The sequence below is a fragment of the Urocitellus parryii genome, chromosome 4, assembly GCF_045843805.1.
Source record: "Urocitellus parryii isolate mUroPar1 chromosome 4, mUroPar1.hap1, whole genome shotgun sequence".
Taxonomy (NCBI): Eukaryota; Metazoa; Chordata; class Mammalia; order Rodentia; family Sciuridae; genus Urocitellus; species Urocitellus parryii.
Window position 1 is genome coordinate 83,376,360 of NC_135534.1, and position 19,460 is coordinate 83,395,819.

The window sequence follows — 19,460 nt, forward strand, 5'->3', positions numbered from 1 at the left end:
AGGAGACCAGAAGACCTAATTGTTCCAAGTATGTAGTTTTAAACATGATCCCTTTTTTCTCTTCCTGGACACATCTTCCTTTCATAATATTCTAGTCCGTTTAATTCCCAAGTTTTATCTGATTCCGGTAGATTGGCTTGCTTCTTTAGGGTATCTCATGGGCCTCTGCTTGTTTTTATTTTTGTGTCAAAGTATAACAACGAGATACACCAATTGTAAGGCTTTATTTCAGTGATTTACAAGTCACTGAATAAACCATGTTTCTTTTACCCAGGTCAAGAACCAGCACTTGAGAGAATCCTATAAATCCTTACCTTTTGCCATCCTGATTACTTTCCCCTCTCTTCTGAGCCCCTCATTTGATGTCTTTCTATTTGTTGTTGCTATTTTTGAACTTTATATTATACCTTAAAACACTACTAATGTTAATAAGTTTTCCAGGCATTTTTCCTGTGATCAATAATGAAGTATCATCAATGTTAGGATATGGGGGTATCATTAGTTAATCTAAATTGTCATTTTAGTTTTAGCTAGCTCTGGAAACTTAAGCAAAAATTTGATGACTTTTTTTTTTTAATTCCTCCCAGGTAATCAAAATTTTTATCAAGACAGAGACCCCATGAGGGTCTCAATAAGCCGAGAACAAATTTTCTTTGAGAGCCCAGTGACCCGTGTTCCAGTTGGTTGTCTTCAACCAGCTGTCCAAGAGAGTATCTGCAGCAGTGATGGTGATGAAACAGGTGAGAGATGAATATGGTGGTGTTGTGCTCAGGGATATGTGGACTAAATGATATTTATTGTAGGGTGATTTCTAAGATGATGAATAACCTCAGTGACTGTTGGTAATCAGATCATTATGGTACACCCATACTCTTGTTCTGTGCACTTGTTAAAAAATAATGAGGGCAAAGGCTGGGGGTATAGCTCAGTGGTAAAGTGTGTACTTAGCATGTACAAGCCCTGGGTTTAATCCCAGCACTATCTTATTAAAGTGGATCAATGATAAAAAAGAAGTAATGGACGGGAGCTAAAACAAAAAAAAACCTGGTTATAAAAGGTAAATATTTAAAAAGTGGTTTACAGCTAATAAAGCAGTATTAGAACTGTATTCTATATAGTCAGTAAGCATATTATACATAAAACAGTTGGAGATAGATAGATATAGAGAGGCTTTACCACTGAACTATAACCCCAGAGGCTTTATCACTGAACAGCTCAAATATAGAGTGCCAAATATAGAACTTTTTAAAGATAATATTTCATAGTAGTGTATCTCATTTAAAATGTGAATTGTTACAAATAGGCTTTAAGCACAAAACTTGTAGAACTGCCAGCTATATAAAACTTAACAACCCTCATAGACCTCCTACTAGTATTTACTTAATGAAACTATTTAAAAGCAAAATCACTAATATTCTAAATAAATTTCACTTCCCTTGTTCAACTTTTTCTGTATGAAAATAATAACATGCTTTTTGTAAAAAAAAAAAAAAAATCTATAATAAATGAACATATAAGATTGAAAATAGCCCTTTTCCATCTTTTAGCCCTAACATTCATGTATTTTTAAAGGATTTTATTCATGAAATAATAGTGACAACTACAGTTAAAAAAAAATGCTACTCAGTGTTTTAAACAAAAACTAGATTTTCTTTTTACTCTAAGACAAGGCAATTTTAAAAAGTAAATTGTAGGAAAGCACAGATTGGTGCTCTCTGATGCTAAGAATTTAATTTTTTCTAATCCAAACCATTTCCTCCTCATTTTGAATTCTGAAATTCATATTTTAGTTAAAGTCAAAGAATCTGATGTTGAGAATCATGCAATATTAAGTTATGCTCTGGAGGAGGAAGAGCGTGCACATCTGGGTCCAGCTGTAAAACCAGATGATCAGGTTAGTAATGTCTCTGTATATACTAAATTTTGGAACTTTCTGGTTTCATATTCTCTTTAGTTTGTCTATGTTCTCTGAGATCTGCTCTTATTAGAGTGGATCAATGATGAAAATAGCCAAATCTGAACATCAGAAGACATCCTAGTCAATCTGATGCATGATCTGTAGTGTTCTGAGAAGCAAAACTGTAGTCATTTAAAACAATTGGGGCTTGTGTCTGTGTGTGTGTGTGTGTGTGTGTGTGTGTGTGTGTGTGTGTGTGTTTTTCACAAAGGTAACTGAATAACTGAGGACATGCTAATGGATGAGAGAGATTGGGGAGGGGAGAGAGAGAGTTTATCTAAGAGTGTTTATCCAAGGCTAATCATTTCTGAGCAATGATGAAAAAATTTTACTACTGACCTTTGTAACTATGAAGGTTTCTACACTTGACCTGAGCTCAGAATTGACAACTTCTGAGGTTTTTAGAGTTTATAGAGTTTTTAAGCTACATCATGATATAATATTTCCCTTAAATTTTTAGACTGACAAACGAATTTTTCATGAGCCATTATCTTCAGTAACTCTTTCTACTGGGAGCTTTATAAGTTATGAAAACACAGATTTGAGCCTTACGGATCCAGGTAATAACATCCAGTTTAGTTGCAATATAGTGGTGGGAGGAAACATTGCTTTTTCATAGTGTACTTGGCGGGGCAGAGCTGGGAGAATAGTTTCTTTAAATCTCAAAAGCAAAGTATTCATGCCAAATAAAATATAAGACAGTGGTTGGGCATGGTGGCACACACCTGTAATCCCAGTGATTTGGGAGGCTGAGGCAGGAGGATTATGAGTTCAAAGCCAGCCTCAGCAAAAGCGAGGCACTAAGCAACTCAGTGAGACCATGTCTCAGTACAAAAAAGGCCTGGGGATGTGGCTCAGTGGTTAAGTGCCCTGGTACAAAAAAAAAAAAAAAAAAAAAAAACTGTATTAGAGTGACATTCTAAAAGTGGAGGTAGGTGTGGTGACATATGCTTGTAATCTCTGCTACTTGAGAGGCTGAGACAGGGGGATAACAAGTTCAAAGCCAGCCTTGACAACTCAGTGAGACTGTCTCAAAATAAAAAATAAAGCTGAGTATAGTTGCACATATCTGTAATCCTAGTGACTCCAGAGGCTGAGGCAGGAGGATACCAAGTTGGAGGCTAGCCTCAGCAACTTAGCAAGTCCCTCAGCAACTGACATCCTGTCTCAAAAAATTAAAAGGGCTGAAAGTGTAGCTTAGCAGTAGAGCACGCCTGAGTTCAATCCACCCCCTCTGCCAGGTACCACAATAAATAAATAAGACTGGAAGTCACAAAGATGCTCTGTAGATCGCCAACAACTCTTTGAGAAATATTTACTCATGCCACATTTTACCATTCAGTGGAAATCTGAGCAACTTTCTTTCTTGATCTTTAGCATTATATATTGCCATGTCTCTATCAGAATATGTCTTTAAGGAAGTGTTAAAAGGAATATGTTGTTAATGTCAAATATTTTCATTAAACTCAATTTTCAGAGTCATTTTCAGAGCACATGGACTACCGGGAACAAAAATCTACCAGCAGTAAAGAGGAGGAAATGGATATTTTAAGTTCTATAATTCCTTCAACACAAGTTATTTATCATCAGCAGAACTCTTCAGATGTTCATAAATCTCTGTTGCCTGCAGTAGAAGAATTTACATCTGGTCACACACACTTTCAGCAGACCACAGACAAGTACATAAATGAAGCAGATTTGAGGCCTGAGAAAACAGACTTGCAGGGTAAAATTGTTTTAAAGGAATACTTTCATATAAATTAAGTTTTCACCTTTTATCCTTCTTAGTTTCAATTTACTGTTTGAGCTTCATGTTTTTATCGCCTAATGCAACACAGTTAAACCATAGAAAATATAGAGGGCGTTTAATTAGAGAAAGTATCTGGAACCAGTTTGAAGAACAAGGAGAGATTAATGAGCAAATCTTCCTTTGCTTTTGAAATGTTCCCTATTCCAGGTGGGGCCAGGTAGGGCTCAGAATTCAGAAATAGATTTGAATTATAGGCTATTTCCTAACTGAAATTATGGGCAAAATTTAATATACCCTTTAATCATCTCTAAAAGAAGGATGTTAGAGTTTGAAGGAAATGGTACATGAAGCACAATTTTGGCCCATGGTAATACTGAGTACAGTGCACCTTCCCTCTTTTTTCTTTTTCTTTTTAATCATTGATCCTGAGGTGAGAACAGCAAAGATTATAGCAAAGCAATGATCATATATGGCCTGTTATTCCTAATTAACCCTAGAAGTCAGAAGCTGATAGAAATGAAAACTGATGTTCTTCAAATGTTTTAGAGAGAGGATCCATATTTTTTAGTGCCTTGGAAATAATCATCATAGGACTTAATTTGAAAACATCTACTGATCATGAAAAAAATAATTATGTTGCATTGGAGTTACCAAAAAAGGATTTTAATGAATATTTTTAGTACTCATTTTCTAGACTTTACTTTAAATTTAAAAAATAACTATCTTTAAAAAATAACTATCCTTTTATTCCCCTCAAAATTCCAACAGTTGACCTTGACTTTCCAGAATTGGAACATATTTTTCCAAATCTGCATCGTCAGCTCTTTAAACCCTTAGAACCGCATCCAGATTTTGATTTATCATCATTGTCATCTGGGATTTCTCAAGACGACAGAAACTTTTACCAGGTATATTAAAATAGATACTCTTTTTGGCAAGTGAATATTTAAGCACAGTTTTAATTCTTTTTTTCTTTTGTTGAACAATGGTTCTCAGCCTTGACTGCCTTTTAGAAATAAAAGGGAAACTTTATTAAGAAATCCCAATGCCATGCTGGGTTTGGCGGCACACGCCTGTAATTCCAGTGGCTTGGAAGTCTGAGACAGGAGGATTGAGAGTTCAAAGCCAGCTTCAGCAATGGCGAATCACCAAGCAACTCAGAGATACCTTGTCTCTAAATAAAATACAAAATAGGTCTGGGCATGTGGCTCAGTGGTTGAGTGCCCCTGAGTTCAATCCCTGGTACCAAAAAAAAAAAAAAAAAAAGATCCCAATGCCCAGACTATACCCCAGATCAGTTAAATCAGAATGTCTGTGTTTGTTTTTAAATGTGGAACCAAGATTGAAGAGAGCTAATTAGAATTTTATCCTATCTGCAGTATCTTTAGCTAGTGCATATGACCCCATATAGGCCTGATAATTGTTTTTGTTTGCTTTTTAAAATTTACTTCATTGGTACAGTTTTAACATATTTAAATAAGTAAATATGACTTTGCAAAAGTTTTAAAAGTATTTTCCTACACAGTGAAGGAAGTGAGATTCAAACCTGGGACTTTCTACTTCCATAGCCCAACATCTTGACATCCCATACTGTTTGAATAAATCCGAAAATTAATTTCCACTTGTTTAGTTCACTGTTTTTTTTTCCTAAGTAATCTTTTTCTTACATCTCATATTGACTGAAAGAAAGAATTGGGTTTATAAATCAGCAAAGTATCACTGTGTTAGTAAAGTAGTAATTAAGGAAAAGTAATATCAAAGAAAGTGATTATTGATACAACTAATAATATACAATCAGCCTTTCCTTGTTTTTTTCTGTCAGACCTCAGATCTTTCATCTGAAAGACACAGTGCCACTGCACCCAAAAGTACAGTTTCTTTCACAGCACTGAGAAAGGCCAGCTTGCATCCTTTTTTTAACACTAGCCTAAACCAGCCACCAGACCTTAACCTGGCTCAAGCTGCAGCTCAGAGTTTTGCTACAGATGATATTGAGGGTAGGTATGACTAAATAAAAAATGTTAATCCATTAAATCCCAAGTTTTCAATTCTGCACATATTTTAGGTGCATACTGGTGCATTCAAATGTATTGGAAATCAAAACCTATACCTTGTATATCCTTTATGATCATTAAGAATGAAAATACAGGGGCTGGCGTTGTGGCTTAGTGGTAGAGTGCTCGCTTAGCATGCGTGAGGCACTGGGTTCAATCCTCAGCACCACATAAAAATAAAATATTGTGTCCACCTATAACTATAAATTTTTTTTTTAAAAAAAGAATGAAAATAAAAATGTCCTATAAATAGGACACTGGAACAATATGATCTTTTACATAGGACATTGGGCAAAAATAGTATCTGGGACACTGGAATAAAAAAGGTTAACTTAAGTGATTTTTTTCATGGTTCCTTATATCCCTTTCCTTGGAAATTATACCTGGTCCCCCTAGATTTGTCCTCATTCCTGTCCTCAGTATTAGAGGTTTTATGTATTTAGTTAAATAAGAGAAGTGGAAAAATAAATTTCTGTTCTTTATAGTCTCATACTGGGGAATAAAACTGACCAAATTATATTGTTGTATGTATACAAATATGTAATAGCAGATCTCACTATAATGTGTAATTATAATGTGCCAATAAAACTAAAAATAACAGAAGTAAAAAATGTTTAGTTTGCATTTTTACGATACTGAACTTTGTAATATAAAAAGCAAGAGTTACCTCTTGACCTTCAATTCTACTTCTACCTCTAGTTCTAGCCTAATAGAACTTTTTTACACACACATATCTATGTATATACCTATACACATGACATACATACATGTACATTTTATTCTATTTGTTCAAAATCAATATTGTTCTTTCATAGAGGAAAATCATCATTTTGTCTGATACCCAAATTGTGTTTATTAAACATTAGAAAAAGAGGCAATATGTGTTAGGAGCTGTAGAGTTGATTGAAAAATCACTGTGACCATCTTTTATTTGTCTAGTCATATGTTTACACATCATTATTCACTCTTAAAACTAGGAAAAGCTTAACTATGAGAGATAAAATTTATAAGACTGATTTTTAAAATTTTTAAATGCAGGATCTGAACAATCTTTTCAACAGCTTCTGCCAGAATTTTCTTCACAGGAGGGGAGCCAGCATGCTGACCTACCAACTATTTTTAGCATTGAAGCAAGAGATACTTCCCAAGGCATGGAAAATCAGAACTATCCCTCCAAAGAACAGACTGAAATATTACAAAATAAGAAAAAAAGTGTTCATTTCCAGGTTTCCAGAGGAAATTTAAATTCCACTTACAGTTCATCGGATGAGGCTAATGTATTTCATCAATTACAAGTACAGCATAGTACTCCTTGTAGTTCTTCCTCTAGTGAGTGCTTAATAAAACATGAACAAGAAAGCAGAAGAGAAAGATGGGACTTTGAAGAATTATCCAAAAAAGATGTCCTTACAGTGTTACCCAGCCAAGGACTCACTGCAGATGAAAATGAAACTTGTGGAGTTTTAGCTACAGATCCACATGTTGAAATTGATTCTCAGTTATGTGTAAGAACAGCGGAGATGGGAACTTCAGTTCAGACACCACATTCATTAAGTATACAAAATGAAAAATATTTTGAGAATTCAACTAAAACTGAAACTCCACAAGTCATAAACCTGTCTCAAATAGCACAATCAGAGTCTCTTAAAAGTTCTGGATCATTTTCATTACAGAGTTCTATTCCAATCTGGGTAAGTGAAATCTATGGAAAGATTTTTCAATATAAATGAAGCAATAAGGTTACTTATTAATATTTCTGAGATGAAATGAGAAAATTTCCAAATTTTGAAAGCTTATGTTTAAGAGTTTTACTACTTTGTTTTTTTGGTTGTTAACTTTCCACTGATAAAAGACTGAAAATAAGGGCTTCATCTATAACCACAGAGGTGTTTTAGTTGGTTATTGTTTTTTCCTCCTTTACATTCTTCATTATGTAAAACTAGTTACTTCCTTTGGAACATAATCTGGTCTTGTGGCCTACATTTGGCTGGAACTCAATAGCCACTGCTGTCTTTAGGATATACCCTCTCCAGTTCTATAATTCCCCATCTGTCTAGCCACATTAACATTTATTTTGGTTAGTAATCCTTTCAATACAGCTACCATACTATTTTACCTACCCCATGCCCAAAGTCCATTCTAGTATTTTTAGTATGCTGTGGTGGGGGTAGGTCCCAAGGGGGAATCTATCATCTGTTGATCTTACTCTACAGTATTTTTGCATTTATGTCCACGTAAGATTCAAAGTGCAAATTGTATATTTTGAACATTTAAAGGGCTATTTTCATGACTTCACGTTTGTTTTACCAGGAGACAGAATCTGGTCATGGTATAATGGAAGAACCAGAACTTACTTTAGTAAGCACCAGTGATATTAGCATGATTGAAGCTGAATTTGCAAACTTATCTCTAGAAGAGAAGAATGGGGGAAAAGGCTACCTTCAGGTAAATTTTATAGCAGTCATTAATTTAAATATGCCTTATACAGGAATCTGACTGAATTGGGGAACAGAATAATTTACACAAGGCATGCAACATGGCTAAAGCCCTCAAGGCCTCCTAAATGCATTGCTTTGCAGTCCCCAATATACACATTCATGATGGTGTAGATAGTAAGACTTGAGAAGCAGGTATCCTAAAAGGTAAGGAATTCCAGGTCTGGGGCAAATTCACTTTACTTTGAATTTTGCAGATCTGAAAAGATGTTGCTGTTTGAAAAACAGTGAATAGTAAATTCTCTGCATGTTCTTTGTTCCACTACAAGCAGACCATCTGATCCTCACACACTTGGTAGTGTGAACCCTAACTGGACTCTACTTTCATTGTCTATTGTTTCTTGATCACATTTGTAATATTCCAGTTGTGGTTTTAGGTCATTTCTTACTAGCTAACTGATGCAGAAAAGTGTTTTCTAAAAGCCAGTGCTAAAAAAAAAAAATTCTTTTTAGGTATAAGAGGAAATTAACATGACAGGTTGTGGGAATACACAGATAGATGGGAAAGGGCTATAAGAGCAATGCCATATAAGCCAAGCATGGTAGTACACTGCCTACTACCAGAGGCTGAGGCAGGAGAGATGGCAAGTTGTAAGCCAGGCTCAGAATACCTATAATGCTGCCCCAAAACAACTGAGACAATTAAGGTGGTGGGAACCAAGGGTTCCAAAACAACACAAATTTATGTTCCCCCACCTAACACACTAATAAAGAACATGTTTAAGATGTTCAAGGACTTGTACAGATAGTTGGCAGAACAATGGAGTCCTAATTTTGGTGACAAATCATTTTTTGAAGAGGACAACATGACTGAATTTTCCTGTCTTTAGGTGAATGAATTCATTCCATCAGAAACAGAAAATTCAGATTATCCAGTCATATCAGAGTTTTCTATGCAGAAGTCAACAGAATCTACAGGTATGGCTGAGTATCTGAAATGGTGAGTCTATATAAGCTATATACTTAAATAATTCAAGCACGGCTCCAACTCTTTCTTAAAATAGAAACACTGCCAAAATGTACCATGGCAGGAAGCTTACAAGAAGCATTTGTAAAGAGAAAAAAATCATTTTTGGAGAGATCCTACCAGAGGCAGAAAGAAATAAGGAATAAGAGTAAACTCACTGAAAATTCCCAAACCAAAACAGTTAAGGAGAAACAGTGTACAGGTATGCTGTCTTTGAATAATCAATCGACTCTCAACCACTTTCCTGGATGATTGTGTGAAATTAAAATTGTCATACCAGGGCTTTGCCTATGCCCTAGTAAGCATTGAGACTCTACAATCTGGCCTTTATTTCCCTTTTCCCAGGTTCATCTGTGAGTCGCCTTAAGGGAGTCAATAAAGTTAAAATGAATTTTCCAGAAGAAAGAAAGAATGCGCACACCCTCATGCACCAAAGGGCTCTAAGGTAGCTTTTTTTTCTTTATTCTTAGCAGCTCATTTTTCTTCAATATTGTATTTAATTCCATATAAATTACTTTCAGACTATATAATCAATTAGCTGAAGTGAAACAACAAAAGGTAGAAAAAGCAAAACAAGAAGCTTATGCCCAGAACAGAGAAAGGGCAAAAGAATTTCATAAGGTAAACAAGCCCCCTCCCTTCTTATATTTAGGGCATACCACAATAGGAACTGCTGCTTATTTTTTATTTATTCTCTCCACAGAAAACACTAGAGAAACTTCGAGCCAAAAATACAGGCTGACTCTTCTTTAGAATGGTGTTTTTCTTTTAAAATTGTGTAATTTTAAGTCAATAAATTTTTATTTAAGGAATTTCCATTGTGATTCCTTTGTTGTCCATTCCAAGAATACCCTAAAAAAGAGCATAGACATTGTTGGTTAAACATTCCCACATCTATCAATCTTCATGATCACAAGTTGCTAAATAAATGTTATCTCCTCAGGAATATACAGCACTACTGAGTGACTATGGGGTCCTGTGGAGAACATCAATCTGTGGTCACTGCGTTAAGGGCTCCTGGTTTCACAGCCCCAAAAGCCCTCTTTGAAATGACCATTGTATTATATAGGTCTCAAGTACACACACATACCTTTTTAGAAGATCTGATGCTTATCTGTTTGTTTCAAGAGCCCTATAATATAATAAGGATATAGAGAATTAGAGCAATCAAGAATGAGTTCTGGAGCCATATCACCAAACTGGTGTAAACAGTTTGTGTGGTTTGGCCCCAGAAACCTAATTATCTACCATGGTGAGAATCTGAATGTTTTAAAAGTCTAGGCAACATAGACAAAAAAAAAAAAAAAGTATACTTGAATGTTCCCAATAGGTTGAATGCTAGCAAAGTAGCAGATACAAAACCCCTAGAGGGAATTATTTTATGGTCATGTCCACAGCAAATAAGAAACTGTATTCTAAAAGCCTTGGTAATGACCATTATACCCTGGAAAATACATTATAAGGTTAAAAAAAAAAAAAGTTACTTGCCAGATGATTTCACAATTCTCCACCTGTGAAAAAATTATATTTAAAATGCGGTCATCATTTCATCCAATCATTTAGAGAACCCAAAATGCCCTGATCACTAACCATTTTAAGGACAACCATTTTGGAAAATACATAGTATATTTAAATTTGGATGTTCAGAAAGGCTATTTTCATTCAGCCCATTCAGAGCAGTTGAACATATTGCCCATCATCATAACATAGCTAATCAGTGTTGAGCACAGTTATATCTTTTCCTCTTAAATACTGAAAAATCTGATTTGGGTGCAATGATTATTAGACTGCCTTTTTGTAACAAGTAAAAATCTTACCTAAGTTATTCAGGATTTAATTTCTTCAAGTAATTTGACTTTAGGATCCTAGGAATTGAATTGTACAATTTCATTAATCATTTCTTATCATTTTTAACATTTTTCAATATTTTCACTTATGAACTTAAGCAAAATGTTACAGGTCTCATTGTCACCACTGCAAGATAGATACTGTGATGGAAGCATAACCTGTGTCAATTTAGCCACATTGACCAATTCTGAACACCGATCAACAGTGCCCATTCTCATCTAGAATGAGGCTTTATAAATATTCCTCTGAAGCTTACCCAAACACTATGCAAAAGGGCTTCTATATCTGTATGAAATTTCTTTTCTGCTTACCAAATAGGAGAAAACAAACAGCAGAAGCAATATCAACAAAGCCTTATACTTTGGGATATAGATGGATCTGCTTGGTTCTCAGGTGTTGACACCTTACAAAAAGAAAAGCATTATTCACCATTTAAGACTATTAAAATGAACTAACAAATACCTATAAAAATGCTGTATCAATAGAAATACCAGGTTTAACATGCACAAAGCCAAGAAAACCAACGATGCCAGATACTGAATTTCTATTGCACTGTCCTTTGAACACGCCAGCAGGAAGAAACTGCTGAGTGCAGATACCATGCAGTGCGGAGACTAAACTGTTCCCTCTATTCCCAAGTCTGTTGTGCTGCTGCCAAAAAATGTGATGAGGAAACTACCTTTAAAAACTCTAATGACCTGGTATATATGTGTAATAAGAATTGTAACGCAAAAAAAAGTATACGTATGTATGAAGACAAAAAACTCTTAAATGATCCAGCCTCTCTAAATACTGCGTAGGATATAAGGCCATGAGTCCCATTCCCACACTAAAAATGTCAATGTCACTTGCTCAAATTGTCAAAGCCTTTCATTTGTCAGAATGCCTTTCATTTCCTATTGAATCAACAAATCCAGGCAAACATGGTGTTAGAATAAATCATGTAGAGCTGTCATGTAATACAAAGGAGGAAGTTAGGAAATACTTCATGTAATGTTAGAATGCCTAAGATCTTCAAGTCCTTAATAAATTAGTAAAAATTTCACTTACTTCTCTAACATAAAAATCACCAAGTTCAAATCATATTCACTCCTATAGAGAAATTACCAAATGAAAAATTTAGTGAGGGACACTATAAATATTCTAATATAAAAACCAAAACATAAGGGAAGTTTCATGTGCAGACACATATATTCATTCAGCTCTGTCAGAATAAAGTTTTAGTTCATATCTGTGTCATTCAGCAGTTGAACAGTTAAATTCATCATTTGAACTGTAATGGCATTCCAAAGGATTATACTGAATCCTACAAAAACTTACCTATTATCACACTCAGTACTGCAAATGTGGAATATGCCTATATCTAAGATAAAAAGAAAAATTAGGTCTTTCATACTTTTTAATTGTCTTGCAGTTACTTCCCACAGGCCTAACAAACAGTCCTATGAGGAAAGCAAAACCACAGAATTACTCTATGAGGCGTTTCCAACGACGAGTGGCTACAAGAGAAGCCCCATCGGGATAGACCTCAACCAGTGTTTAGATAAATGGAAGACTCCAGAGGAAAACAATGATTAGCAAGAATTTCTGATGCACAATAGAACTATAGTTAAAAATAATAATAATAACCATTGAATTTCACCCTCCCTTTTAAATATTGAGTATACTTGAACTGGGAAACCATGTTTTAAGACTTCCTAAGAAAACTTTCAAGTAAAATGAAACCAGTACTTCAGCACTATAAAATATTTGAATCCAAGATTGCTTTCTGGCAGTCAATGTCATAATTCAAAATTAAATAAAGCCACAAGTATTTCATTAAAATGAATTAATCTAATATACTTACACCAGTTAAAATATCTTCAAACCAATGCATCATTTTCTGAAAAGACAGCCTTCAAAAAACAAAAAAAAAACAAAACCTTTCTCTTGAATCCCAATATGAAAATTGGAACATGCAATCAACAAAGCTGAGATTCTCGTTTTAGAACCTTTTCATTTATCAAATCACATCATTTTAAGCTATAATAGACAGTATACCTGCTTATATGTATCAAAACTCATACTGAACAATGAGTTCTGGGTTGCAAAAGAGGATTTATTTTTTGCACTTGTCTACAAGTCTTTGTCCAAAAGTTAAACAAAAACACACACAAGTGCTACTGTACAATGCAGTGTATTTTAATAGAATAGCTAGCTGCACAATGTTGATTACAGTAGAAAGAAAAATGGAAGTTGAAAGCAGAGCACAGTGGCACACATCTCTAATCCCAGTGAAGAGGCTGAGACTTGAGGCCAGGCTCTGAATCCCCACCCAGTCTCAAATTTTTGGATGTAGCTCAGTGGTAGAACACCACTTGGTTCGATCTCCACTGGGGAAAAAAAAATGCCACTTTGGTATTTGTCAGTAAGAAATGTTTTAGGAAATCTAAGGAAATTGAATATTTGGTTTTATCTTTCTATTCAGGATTAAAATCTTACTAAAGTTATTCTTTACATTTGTTTTACAAAGTTATTCACAAGTTGCTTGTTATTTTCTCTTTCACAAGGCTTTCACATTTATGCACATTAAACTTCTTTACTCATTTCTTCCTATGAAAAGTCACTTTTCTGTATATTATTTACCTGCTTTGACTTCATCTCCTTTAAGGGCACTCTGTATTCTGTCCAATATTTTTGGCATTAGAAGCTCGCTTTTTAGAAAAAGTGGTTTCTTTATTATTATTCTCATGCTCTAGATATATGTTTGTCTTCTTTGGGAAGTCAGAACTTACTATAAAACAACTATCCTCCTGCATTAAAAAGAATATTAAACAATAACTAAAAGCAATTACAAATGTTTAAAGACTAGGTTACTTGAAATAAACTAAACTACATCTAGATTTTAAAAATCTAAATTAGCATCTGCATATTTTTTCTTTTAATAGCCTAACACCACGCATTAAAACGTTCATAAAATTAGGGGTAGGCATGGAATGCAATGGTAGATCACTCATTTAGCATGCAAAAGTTCCTTGATCTAACCCCCCATAAAGACCAAAAAATTGAAGAGCCCATTTTCTCATTATCAATTATATAAATTATTATTTCCTGCCGAAATTATTGGACATAATATTCCTCCTATACTAACTTCAGCATTCCTCACGACAGGATAAAAATAAATCACTTACTACCAACTTGATATCACATTCATGTTCAAGATGTGCAGTCTCCTCATCTGCTCTGTAATATTAAAATGCATAAGTTAATGGAGGTGGAGTTATGTCTCGTGGTAAAAGCACTTGCCTAATGTGTGTTCAGCACTGGGTTTTATTCTTAGCACTATATATAAATTAATAAATAAAAATACTTTTAAAAAGGCACAACTTAATGATAAAATATTCTAATTAGTTATATATTCTGCTGACATAATTCAAACAGTAATACTAGTCACGTCTTGTTTTAATAGTGGATGTTTTGTGTGCCGAGTTCAGCTAAAATATCCTAATTAACCTACTATATGTCTATGTTTTGATGGTATCTATGTATTAATGGTAGCTGAGTGAGGTGGCACATGCCTATAAATCCATAGAGTTGGGGAGTTGAGACAGGAGAGCCCCAAAGCCCAACAATTTGGTAAAACCCCAAAGCATAATAAAAAATTAACATGTTCTCCACTTCTATCCAAATTTCATTCTTTGTGAGGACGTAAACTCCAGTATGTATATATACCATATTTCTTCATTCATCTGCTGAATGACACCTATGCTGGTTCCATTACTTGACTATGGGGCACTATGCTGTAATAAGCATGGGTATGACAATTAAGTACAATATGCTGATTCATTTACATAAATACCAAGAGGTGGTATAGCTGTGTCATATGGTAGTCAATTCCTAGACCTTAGGAATCTCCATAGTGCTTTCCAAGTTGCTGCCAATCTGCAGTCCTACCATCAACTCATGGGTGTCTCTTAAGTTACATATAATCTATGCCCAAAGTTATTTTACATGATTCCACTTACACAGACTCTTCAATAGGAGAAATTGATCCATCATCATCCAAATATTTGTATCTACGACTATCAAGATCTTCTTTTTCCAAATCTTCACTAACATTCATTTGCTTCAAGGATTCCTTAAGGTGGTGTTCATACTTCAATTTTTCAATGTAGTTAAAAAATCCTCTTGCAACAGCTTGCTATTAAAAACACATTTTTGTCTTAGTCTTACAAAATTAAGGTGTCTTACTCCATGAAAAAGTCAGATACTTATATTTAAAACAATTAATCATACCCTCACTCACACACTTGAATCCTAACCATTCTGTACTTCTGAACCAAATTACCAAATGTTTATTATAATATTCTTAAACAAAAGATTACAAAAAACATCAATCCTCTCAAATAATTATAAGTTCCAGCAAGACTTTATATTAATCATGCATTCATTCAGCAGTCAATTGTCAAATATACTGCTAAGTATTAGATTATTCACGAAGGAATTCCATCAGAAACAGCTAACCTTTAATGTCTACTACACTTTGGAGATACCAGTCCAACTTGTATTAATGCAAAAACTGGGGAATCATTTGCTTCAGGGTTATGTTTAAAGACCTGATGACACCAAGGGATTTTATATTAAGCAGATTTGGCCTGCCATTATTCAGATTCTTAAATTCACAGAAGAAATATGCCAGGAAGAGTATACCCAGAAACACTAGTGAAGTTTGTCCTTTATGATGGAGTAGATTTTATGTGAAGTAAATATAGAATAGTATCCTGAAAACTGCGAAGGACCTGAAAACTGGTCCAGGTATATCTTAAGACAATTCTATAAATGGCCAGGTCATTTCAGACATTTTATTTTTGTGTATCCATTACATACAAAATACTAACTTACCTCAAAGGCTAAAATTTTTCTCCAAGGTAATGGTTTTCTTTCATTCTCAGATTGTAAAAATGGGAGTCTAGATCCTTTGTTTTTAATTTGTTTCTTATCTATTTGTGACCTCTTGGTTTTTCTTCTTCCTTCTGGCTTTTCCTTTGTTCTTAATTTTGGCTTGTACTTTCTCTTCCTCTTTCTTCGTTTCTTTTTCTTAAATCTTTCAAAAATAGCTTTTAAACTCAATGGTTTTGGTTCTATAGATGAATCACTTGATGAATCTGTAACACTTTCAGGTGAATGAACAAATTTTCTAGTGGGGTTTCTTTGGCTTCTTTTAGGTGGGGAAGTAACACACTGGGTTTTAAATAAGCTGCTACCAGATGAGGAGTCATCACTAGGAAAATGAAAAAATTCTGTTGTAATGCTAATTACTCTTAATACTCAATCACACATGTGCTTTTCTTCTAGGATCAACTCAGGAAAACATTCTCAGAATACCTAAATATTTTCAGAAAGGTACAGTACCAGCTAGTCTCAGGTCCTGACAACCATATCTAAAATGGCCATAGTACTGTTAAAAAAGAAATGTTATCTAAGGAGTGAATAAAGAAAATGTGGCAAATATATACAAAGGAGTATTACTCAGCAATGAAGAATGACTTAATGACATTTGCCTGCGAATGGATGAATCTGAAGACTAACATGCTAAGTGAAGTAAGTCAGTCCCCAAAACCAAAGGCCAAATATTCTTTGATATGTGTAAGCTAACCCATAATATGGAGGTGGGGAATAGTGAGGGGTAGAATACAATAGATTAGACAGTGGAATTAATTTGACAGAATTTTCCCAGATACATATATGAAAACAGTGAATCCCATCATCATAAGTCCATAGGAATGAGATTCTTAACTAGAATAAGATATAAATGCTTGCTTGCACAATTATATCAACATGGATTCTACTGTTGTATAACTAAAAAGAACCAATAAAAGTTGTCTGATTTGCTGCTAGTGTCTCCTCTAAGCATACAATCTATTAGACAAAAACTGGACAATTCAGTCTGGAAGAGATACCAAGAAGATACCATCTTCCTAAACCAAGAATATATTATAGTATAATAGATTTTGAATCAAAGTACTTGCAATAATCCAATAAACCTGGAAGGTGTCATCTGTTTTCCTTTCCAATTACTGAAATTATCTTAACCAATTATACACAATGATTTATACTTTCTTAGTAATTCAAACACTAAACACTTTGACCGAAACTACCATTCTCCCCAGAAAGTTCATTTACCTTTGGTTTTCAACTTCCACAGCTGCATCAGACACCAGATAGTCAAGGGAATCCATTCCTGATTTATCCATCACTTCTGTTTTGACTTAAAACTGTTCTCTGAAATTATGAAAATTCAGAAAATGTCATGCAGCTTCCCTAAGCAATAAAGGCTTACACAGCCAAGATATAGAAAGTACAAGCAGTCAAGCCATGTCACTCTACATGAACCATGCAACTCTGTGAATTTAGGCAAAATAACTTCTTAAGCTTTTTAAGTTCTAGGAACATAGCAATTTCTTTAAAAAACCTAGAAACTGCATTCACAGGTGCTTTCAGTTTTTACATGATAATTAATGTGCAATTACTAATACTAATGTACAATCAATGGCCAAATATATAATCTAAAATTCTTAAGCCTGAAATTTTCATTTACTCTGCCTTTTCATGTTCATCTCTGCATTCATATTGTCATATCTTTGATTCTGTCTTTGATCTTATAGTTGATGAAAACTAATTTTCAGCAAGCTAAAAACCACACAGAAACTGCCTTGTCACCATTTTCTATTAGTATACAATAAGCAATAAAATCTTTATAAGACTTAAGACGTAAGATGTGTCTATTTACTGCATCTCCCGTCTTTCATTTTTCATTGTATTAGCTAGTTTACTTTAAAACTGACATGTAAGCCGTGATATTAAGTTCTAGAATGATAAACCAGTAAACTATTTCAGGTATAAAATCTCAAATTTGTGAAATAAGACAGATCCATGTGACAGTTTTCCTAAATGCAAAATCCTGTCATTACATCAACTACTCAAAAATCAACATTTGCTCCAATAATATTGTTAGGGGAAAGACAGATGAGGATGGTGAGGACGTAAGATTAAGAGAACAATTCTATAAAATGGGCCCACTTTCCTGTTCTGACCCCCACATGCTTCCTTTTCCCAAAAGTATTTAACCTGCAGCCTTGCCTGGCCTAAGTGGACAGTATTTCACATTCCTCAGAAAACTGTTACCTGCAAGGAAAGGAAGGCAGGAAATATCATTGATAAGAGGATTCCAAGTTGTTCTGGAGGGAGACACTTTGTGACCCTTTTCACAAACCAAACTGGCTTACAATAATTCCTTTTAACCATAAACCTGTAAAAATTGATTTGAGTTCTAATTAGAACTGCTCAGCTTGGGCCAAGGGAACCTAGAATTGTCACGGCAATAGGTAGTTGAAAGTCTGATTTCACCTTGCTGTAAAGTGGAGAGGTGGACCTGGGTAGGACAACTTCTCTGGGAACACTGTCCCTTCCTTTCCTCTCTTGAGAACTCTCTCCTCTGGGGGTCCGTTTACTATCCCTTCAATAAACTGATGCCTGTTATTCTGAAAACATGTCTGAAATCTTTGGCTTGATCGCAACAGTCGGAGTTTGAAGTGTAGGTCTTCTGGCTGCCTCAGTTTCTTGGAATGCCCCAGCTCTGTAACAGCATTAATGCGCCAGCTCAATTCTTTTGTAAATTTACTGAAATACAGCTAGCTCCAAAATCACTTTAAAAAAATCTATGTAGAAAGCATCCCTACTTAGTTGTCGCTTCCAATTGTGGGATTATTTTTTGGAGGCTACGTGGCCAAATAAGACACTTAACGAAACTAACTTGTACTTGGTACCTTGCGCTGGCTGAGAAGCTCCAGGAAGCACCCAACCTCAGGCAAGAAAAATGGCGTCACACAATAGTGACTTCACCCTATAAGATTTGCCTAGACGAGGTAACATCAATATTGACTCGGTGAACTACGCCGACACTATAATCGCGCTCACGTAGGTCTCAATCCAACCCCAAGGCCTGATTTCTGAGGCTAGATCCACAGCAACACGGCGTCCTGGGAAAACTACACCTGCAGCCCTTCACGCAGGCAAGGCCCGGACAGCCACCGCCTCTCCCCTACTTATCTACAAGCCCCCCCCCCCCCCCGCTGCATCCACAAGCGCCGCGCTGTGGGGGCCTTGGGCCACATATGCGAGGCCTGCAACAGGACTCCGCGACTGACTCGGGCCATGAAACCCTGGCGGTTCGCGCCCATAAGCTTCCCCACCCGGGAACTACAGCACACACGAGCAGCTTACCATCTCCAACCGTATGGAAGAAAAAGAAATCGCCACTCTCGCGAGCTCCCTAAATGTGGGGCTGAATTCTCGCGTTACTACTTAGCTCTCGGGACGAAGAGAGTGCTGGGAAAACAGACGCGTCGGT

At 35.3% G+C, this 19,460-nt stretch overlaps 2 protein-coding genes and 10 non-coding genes across 19 annotated transcripts in view; 3 read left to right on the plus strand and 9 right to left on the minus strand.

Moving 5' to 3' along the window:
• Cep295 (centrosomal protein 295) overlaps nt 1-10,012 on the plus strand; it is a 53,987-nt gene extending 43,975 nt beyond the window's left edge. Inside the window, exons 18-30 of the mRNA XM_026396091.2 lie at nt 588-740; nt 1,791-1,894; nt 2,418-2,517; nt 3,435-3,683; nt 4,476-4,615; nt 5,530-5,704; nt 6,800-7,452; nt 8,072-8,206; nt 9,087-9,174; nt 9,261-9,425; nt 9,569-9,668; nt 9,745-9,844; nt 9,927-10,012. Of these exons, the coding sequence (XP_026251876.2) occupies nt 588-740; nt 1,791-1,894; nt 2,418-2,517; nt 3,435-3,683; nt 4,476-4,615; nt 5,530-5,704; nt 6,800-7,452; nt 8,072-8,206; nt 9,087-9,174; nt 9,261-9,425; nt 9,569-9,668; nt 9,745-9,844; nt 9,927-9,965 (2,201 nt within the window). The 3' untranslated portion in view covers nt 9,966-10,012. The remainder of the gene's footprint in view (nt 1-587; nt 741-1,790; nt 1,895-2,417; nt 2,518-3,434; nt 3,684-4,475; nt 4,616-5,529; nt 5,705-6,799; nt 7,453-8,071; nt 8,207-9,086; nt 9,175-9,260; nt 9,426-9,568; nt 9,669-9,744; nt 9,845-9,926) is intronic.
• On the plus strand, nt 1,993-2,072 carry LOC113188008 (small nucleolar RNA U2-19). Its single transcript, XR_003301488.2, has one exon. It is a non-coding gene; the product is annotated as a small nucleolar RNA U2-19 (small nucleolar RNA).
• On the plus strand, nt 2,267-2,336 carry LOC113188007 (small nucleolar RNA U2-30). Its single transcript, XR_003301487.1, has one exon. It is a non-coding gene; the product is annotated as a small nucleolar RNA U2-30 (small nucleolar RNA).
• On the minus strand, nt 9,993-19,423 carry Taf1d (TATA-box binding protein associated factor, RNA polymerase I subunit D). 8 transcript variants are annotated; one of them, XM_077796888.1, is made up of 14 exons: nt 18,458-18,683; nt 18,236-18,359; nt 17,234-17,332; nt 15,953-16,331; nt 15,076-15,251; nt 14,242-14,293; nt 13,697-13,863; nt 12,918-12,966; nt 12,392-12,434; nt 12,122-12,163; nt 11,383-11,474; nt 11,041-11,088; nt 10,314-10,734; nt 9,994-10,075 (listed from the first exon to the last, which is right to left on the minus strand). In XM_077796888.1, the coding sequence occupies exons 3-7, from the start codon at nt 17,302-17,304 to the stop codon at nt 13,717-13,719; spliced, it is 825 nt and encodes a 274-aa protein (XP_077653014.1). In that variant the 5' UTR covers nt 17,305-17,332; nt 18,236-18,359; nt 18,458-18,683; the 3' UTR covers nt 9,994-10,075; nt 10,314-10,734; nt 11,041-11,088; nt 11,383-11,474; nt 12,122-12,163; nt 12,392-12,434; nt 12,918-12,966; nt 13,697-13,716. The 8 variants fall into 8 exon arrangements, with proteins under 8 accessions (XP_077653018.1, XP_077653016.1, XP_077653019.1 ...); XM_077796892.1 differs by lacking the exon at nt 13,697-13,863 and having other exon boundaries at nt 9,993-10,075; nt 18,458-18,684; XM_077796890.1 differs by lacking the exon at nt 12,918-12,966 and having other exon boundaries at nt 9,993-10,075; nt 18,458-18,684.
• LOC113188014 (small nucleolar RNA SNORA25) lies at nt 10,151-10,279 on the minus strand. Its single transcript, XR_003301493.1, has one exon. It is a non-coding gene; the product is annotated as a small nucleolar RNA SNORA25 (small nucleolar RNA).
• On the minus strand, nt 10,539-10,660 carry LOC113188004 (small nucleolar RNA SNORA32). Its single transcript, XR_003301484.1, has one exon. It is a non-coding gene; the product is annotated as a small nucleolar RNA SNORA32 (small nucleolar RNA).
• On the minus strand, nt 10,861-10,933 carry LOC113188011 (small nucleolar RNA Z40). The gene has a single exon (XR_003301491.2). It is a non-coding gene; the product is annotated as a small nucleolar RNA Z40 (small nucleolar RNA).
• On the minus strand, nt 11,172-11,302 carry LOC113188015 (small nucleolar RNA SNORA1). The gene has a single exon (XR_003301494.2). It is a non-coding gene; the product is annotated as a small nucleolar RNA SNORA1 (small nucleolar RNA).
• On the minus strand, nt 11,543-11,681 carry LOC113188013 (small nucleolar RNA SNORA8). The gene has a single exon (XR_003301492.1). It is a non-coding gene; the product is annotated as a small nucleolar RNA SNORA8 (small nucleolar RNA).
• Nucleotides 12,274-12,345, minus strand: LOC113188010 (small nucleolar RNA SNORD5). The gene has a single exon (XR_003301490.1). It is a non-coding gene; the product is annotated as a small nucleolar RNA SNORD5 (small nucleolar RNA).
• LOC113188005 (small nucleolar RNA SNORA18) lies at nt 12,473-12,604 on the minus strand. Its single transcript, XR_003301485.2, has one exon. It is a non-coding gene; the product is annotated as a small nucleolar RNA SNORA18 (small nucleolar RNA).
• Nucleotides 13,105-13,232, minus strand: LOC113188009 (small nucleolar RNA SNORA40). Its single transcript, XR_003301489.1, has one exon. It is a non-coding gene; the product is annotated as a small nucleolar RNA SNORA40 (small nucleolar RNA).
• Nucleotides 19,424-19,460: the final 37 nt, after the last annotated feature.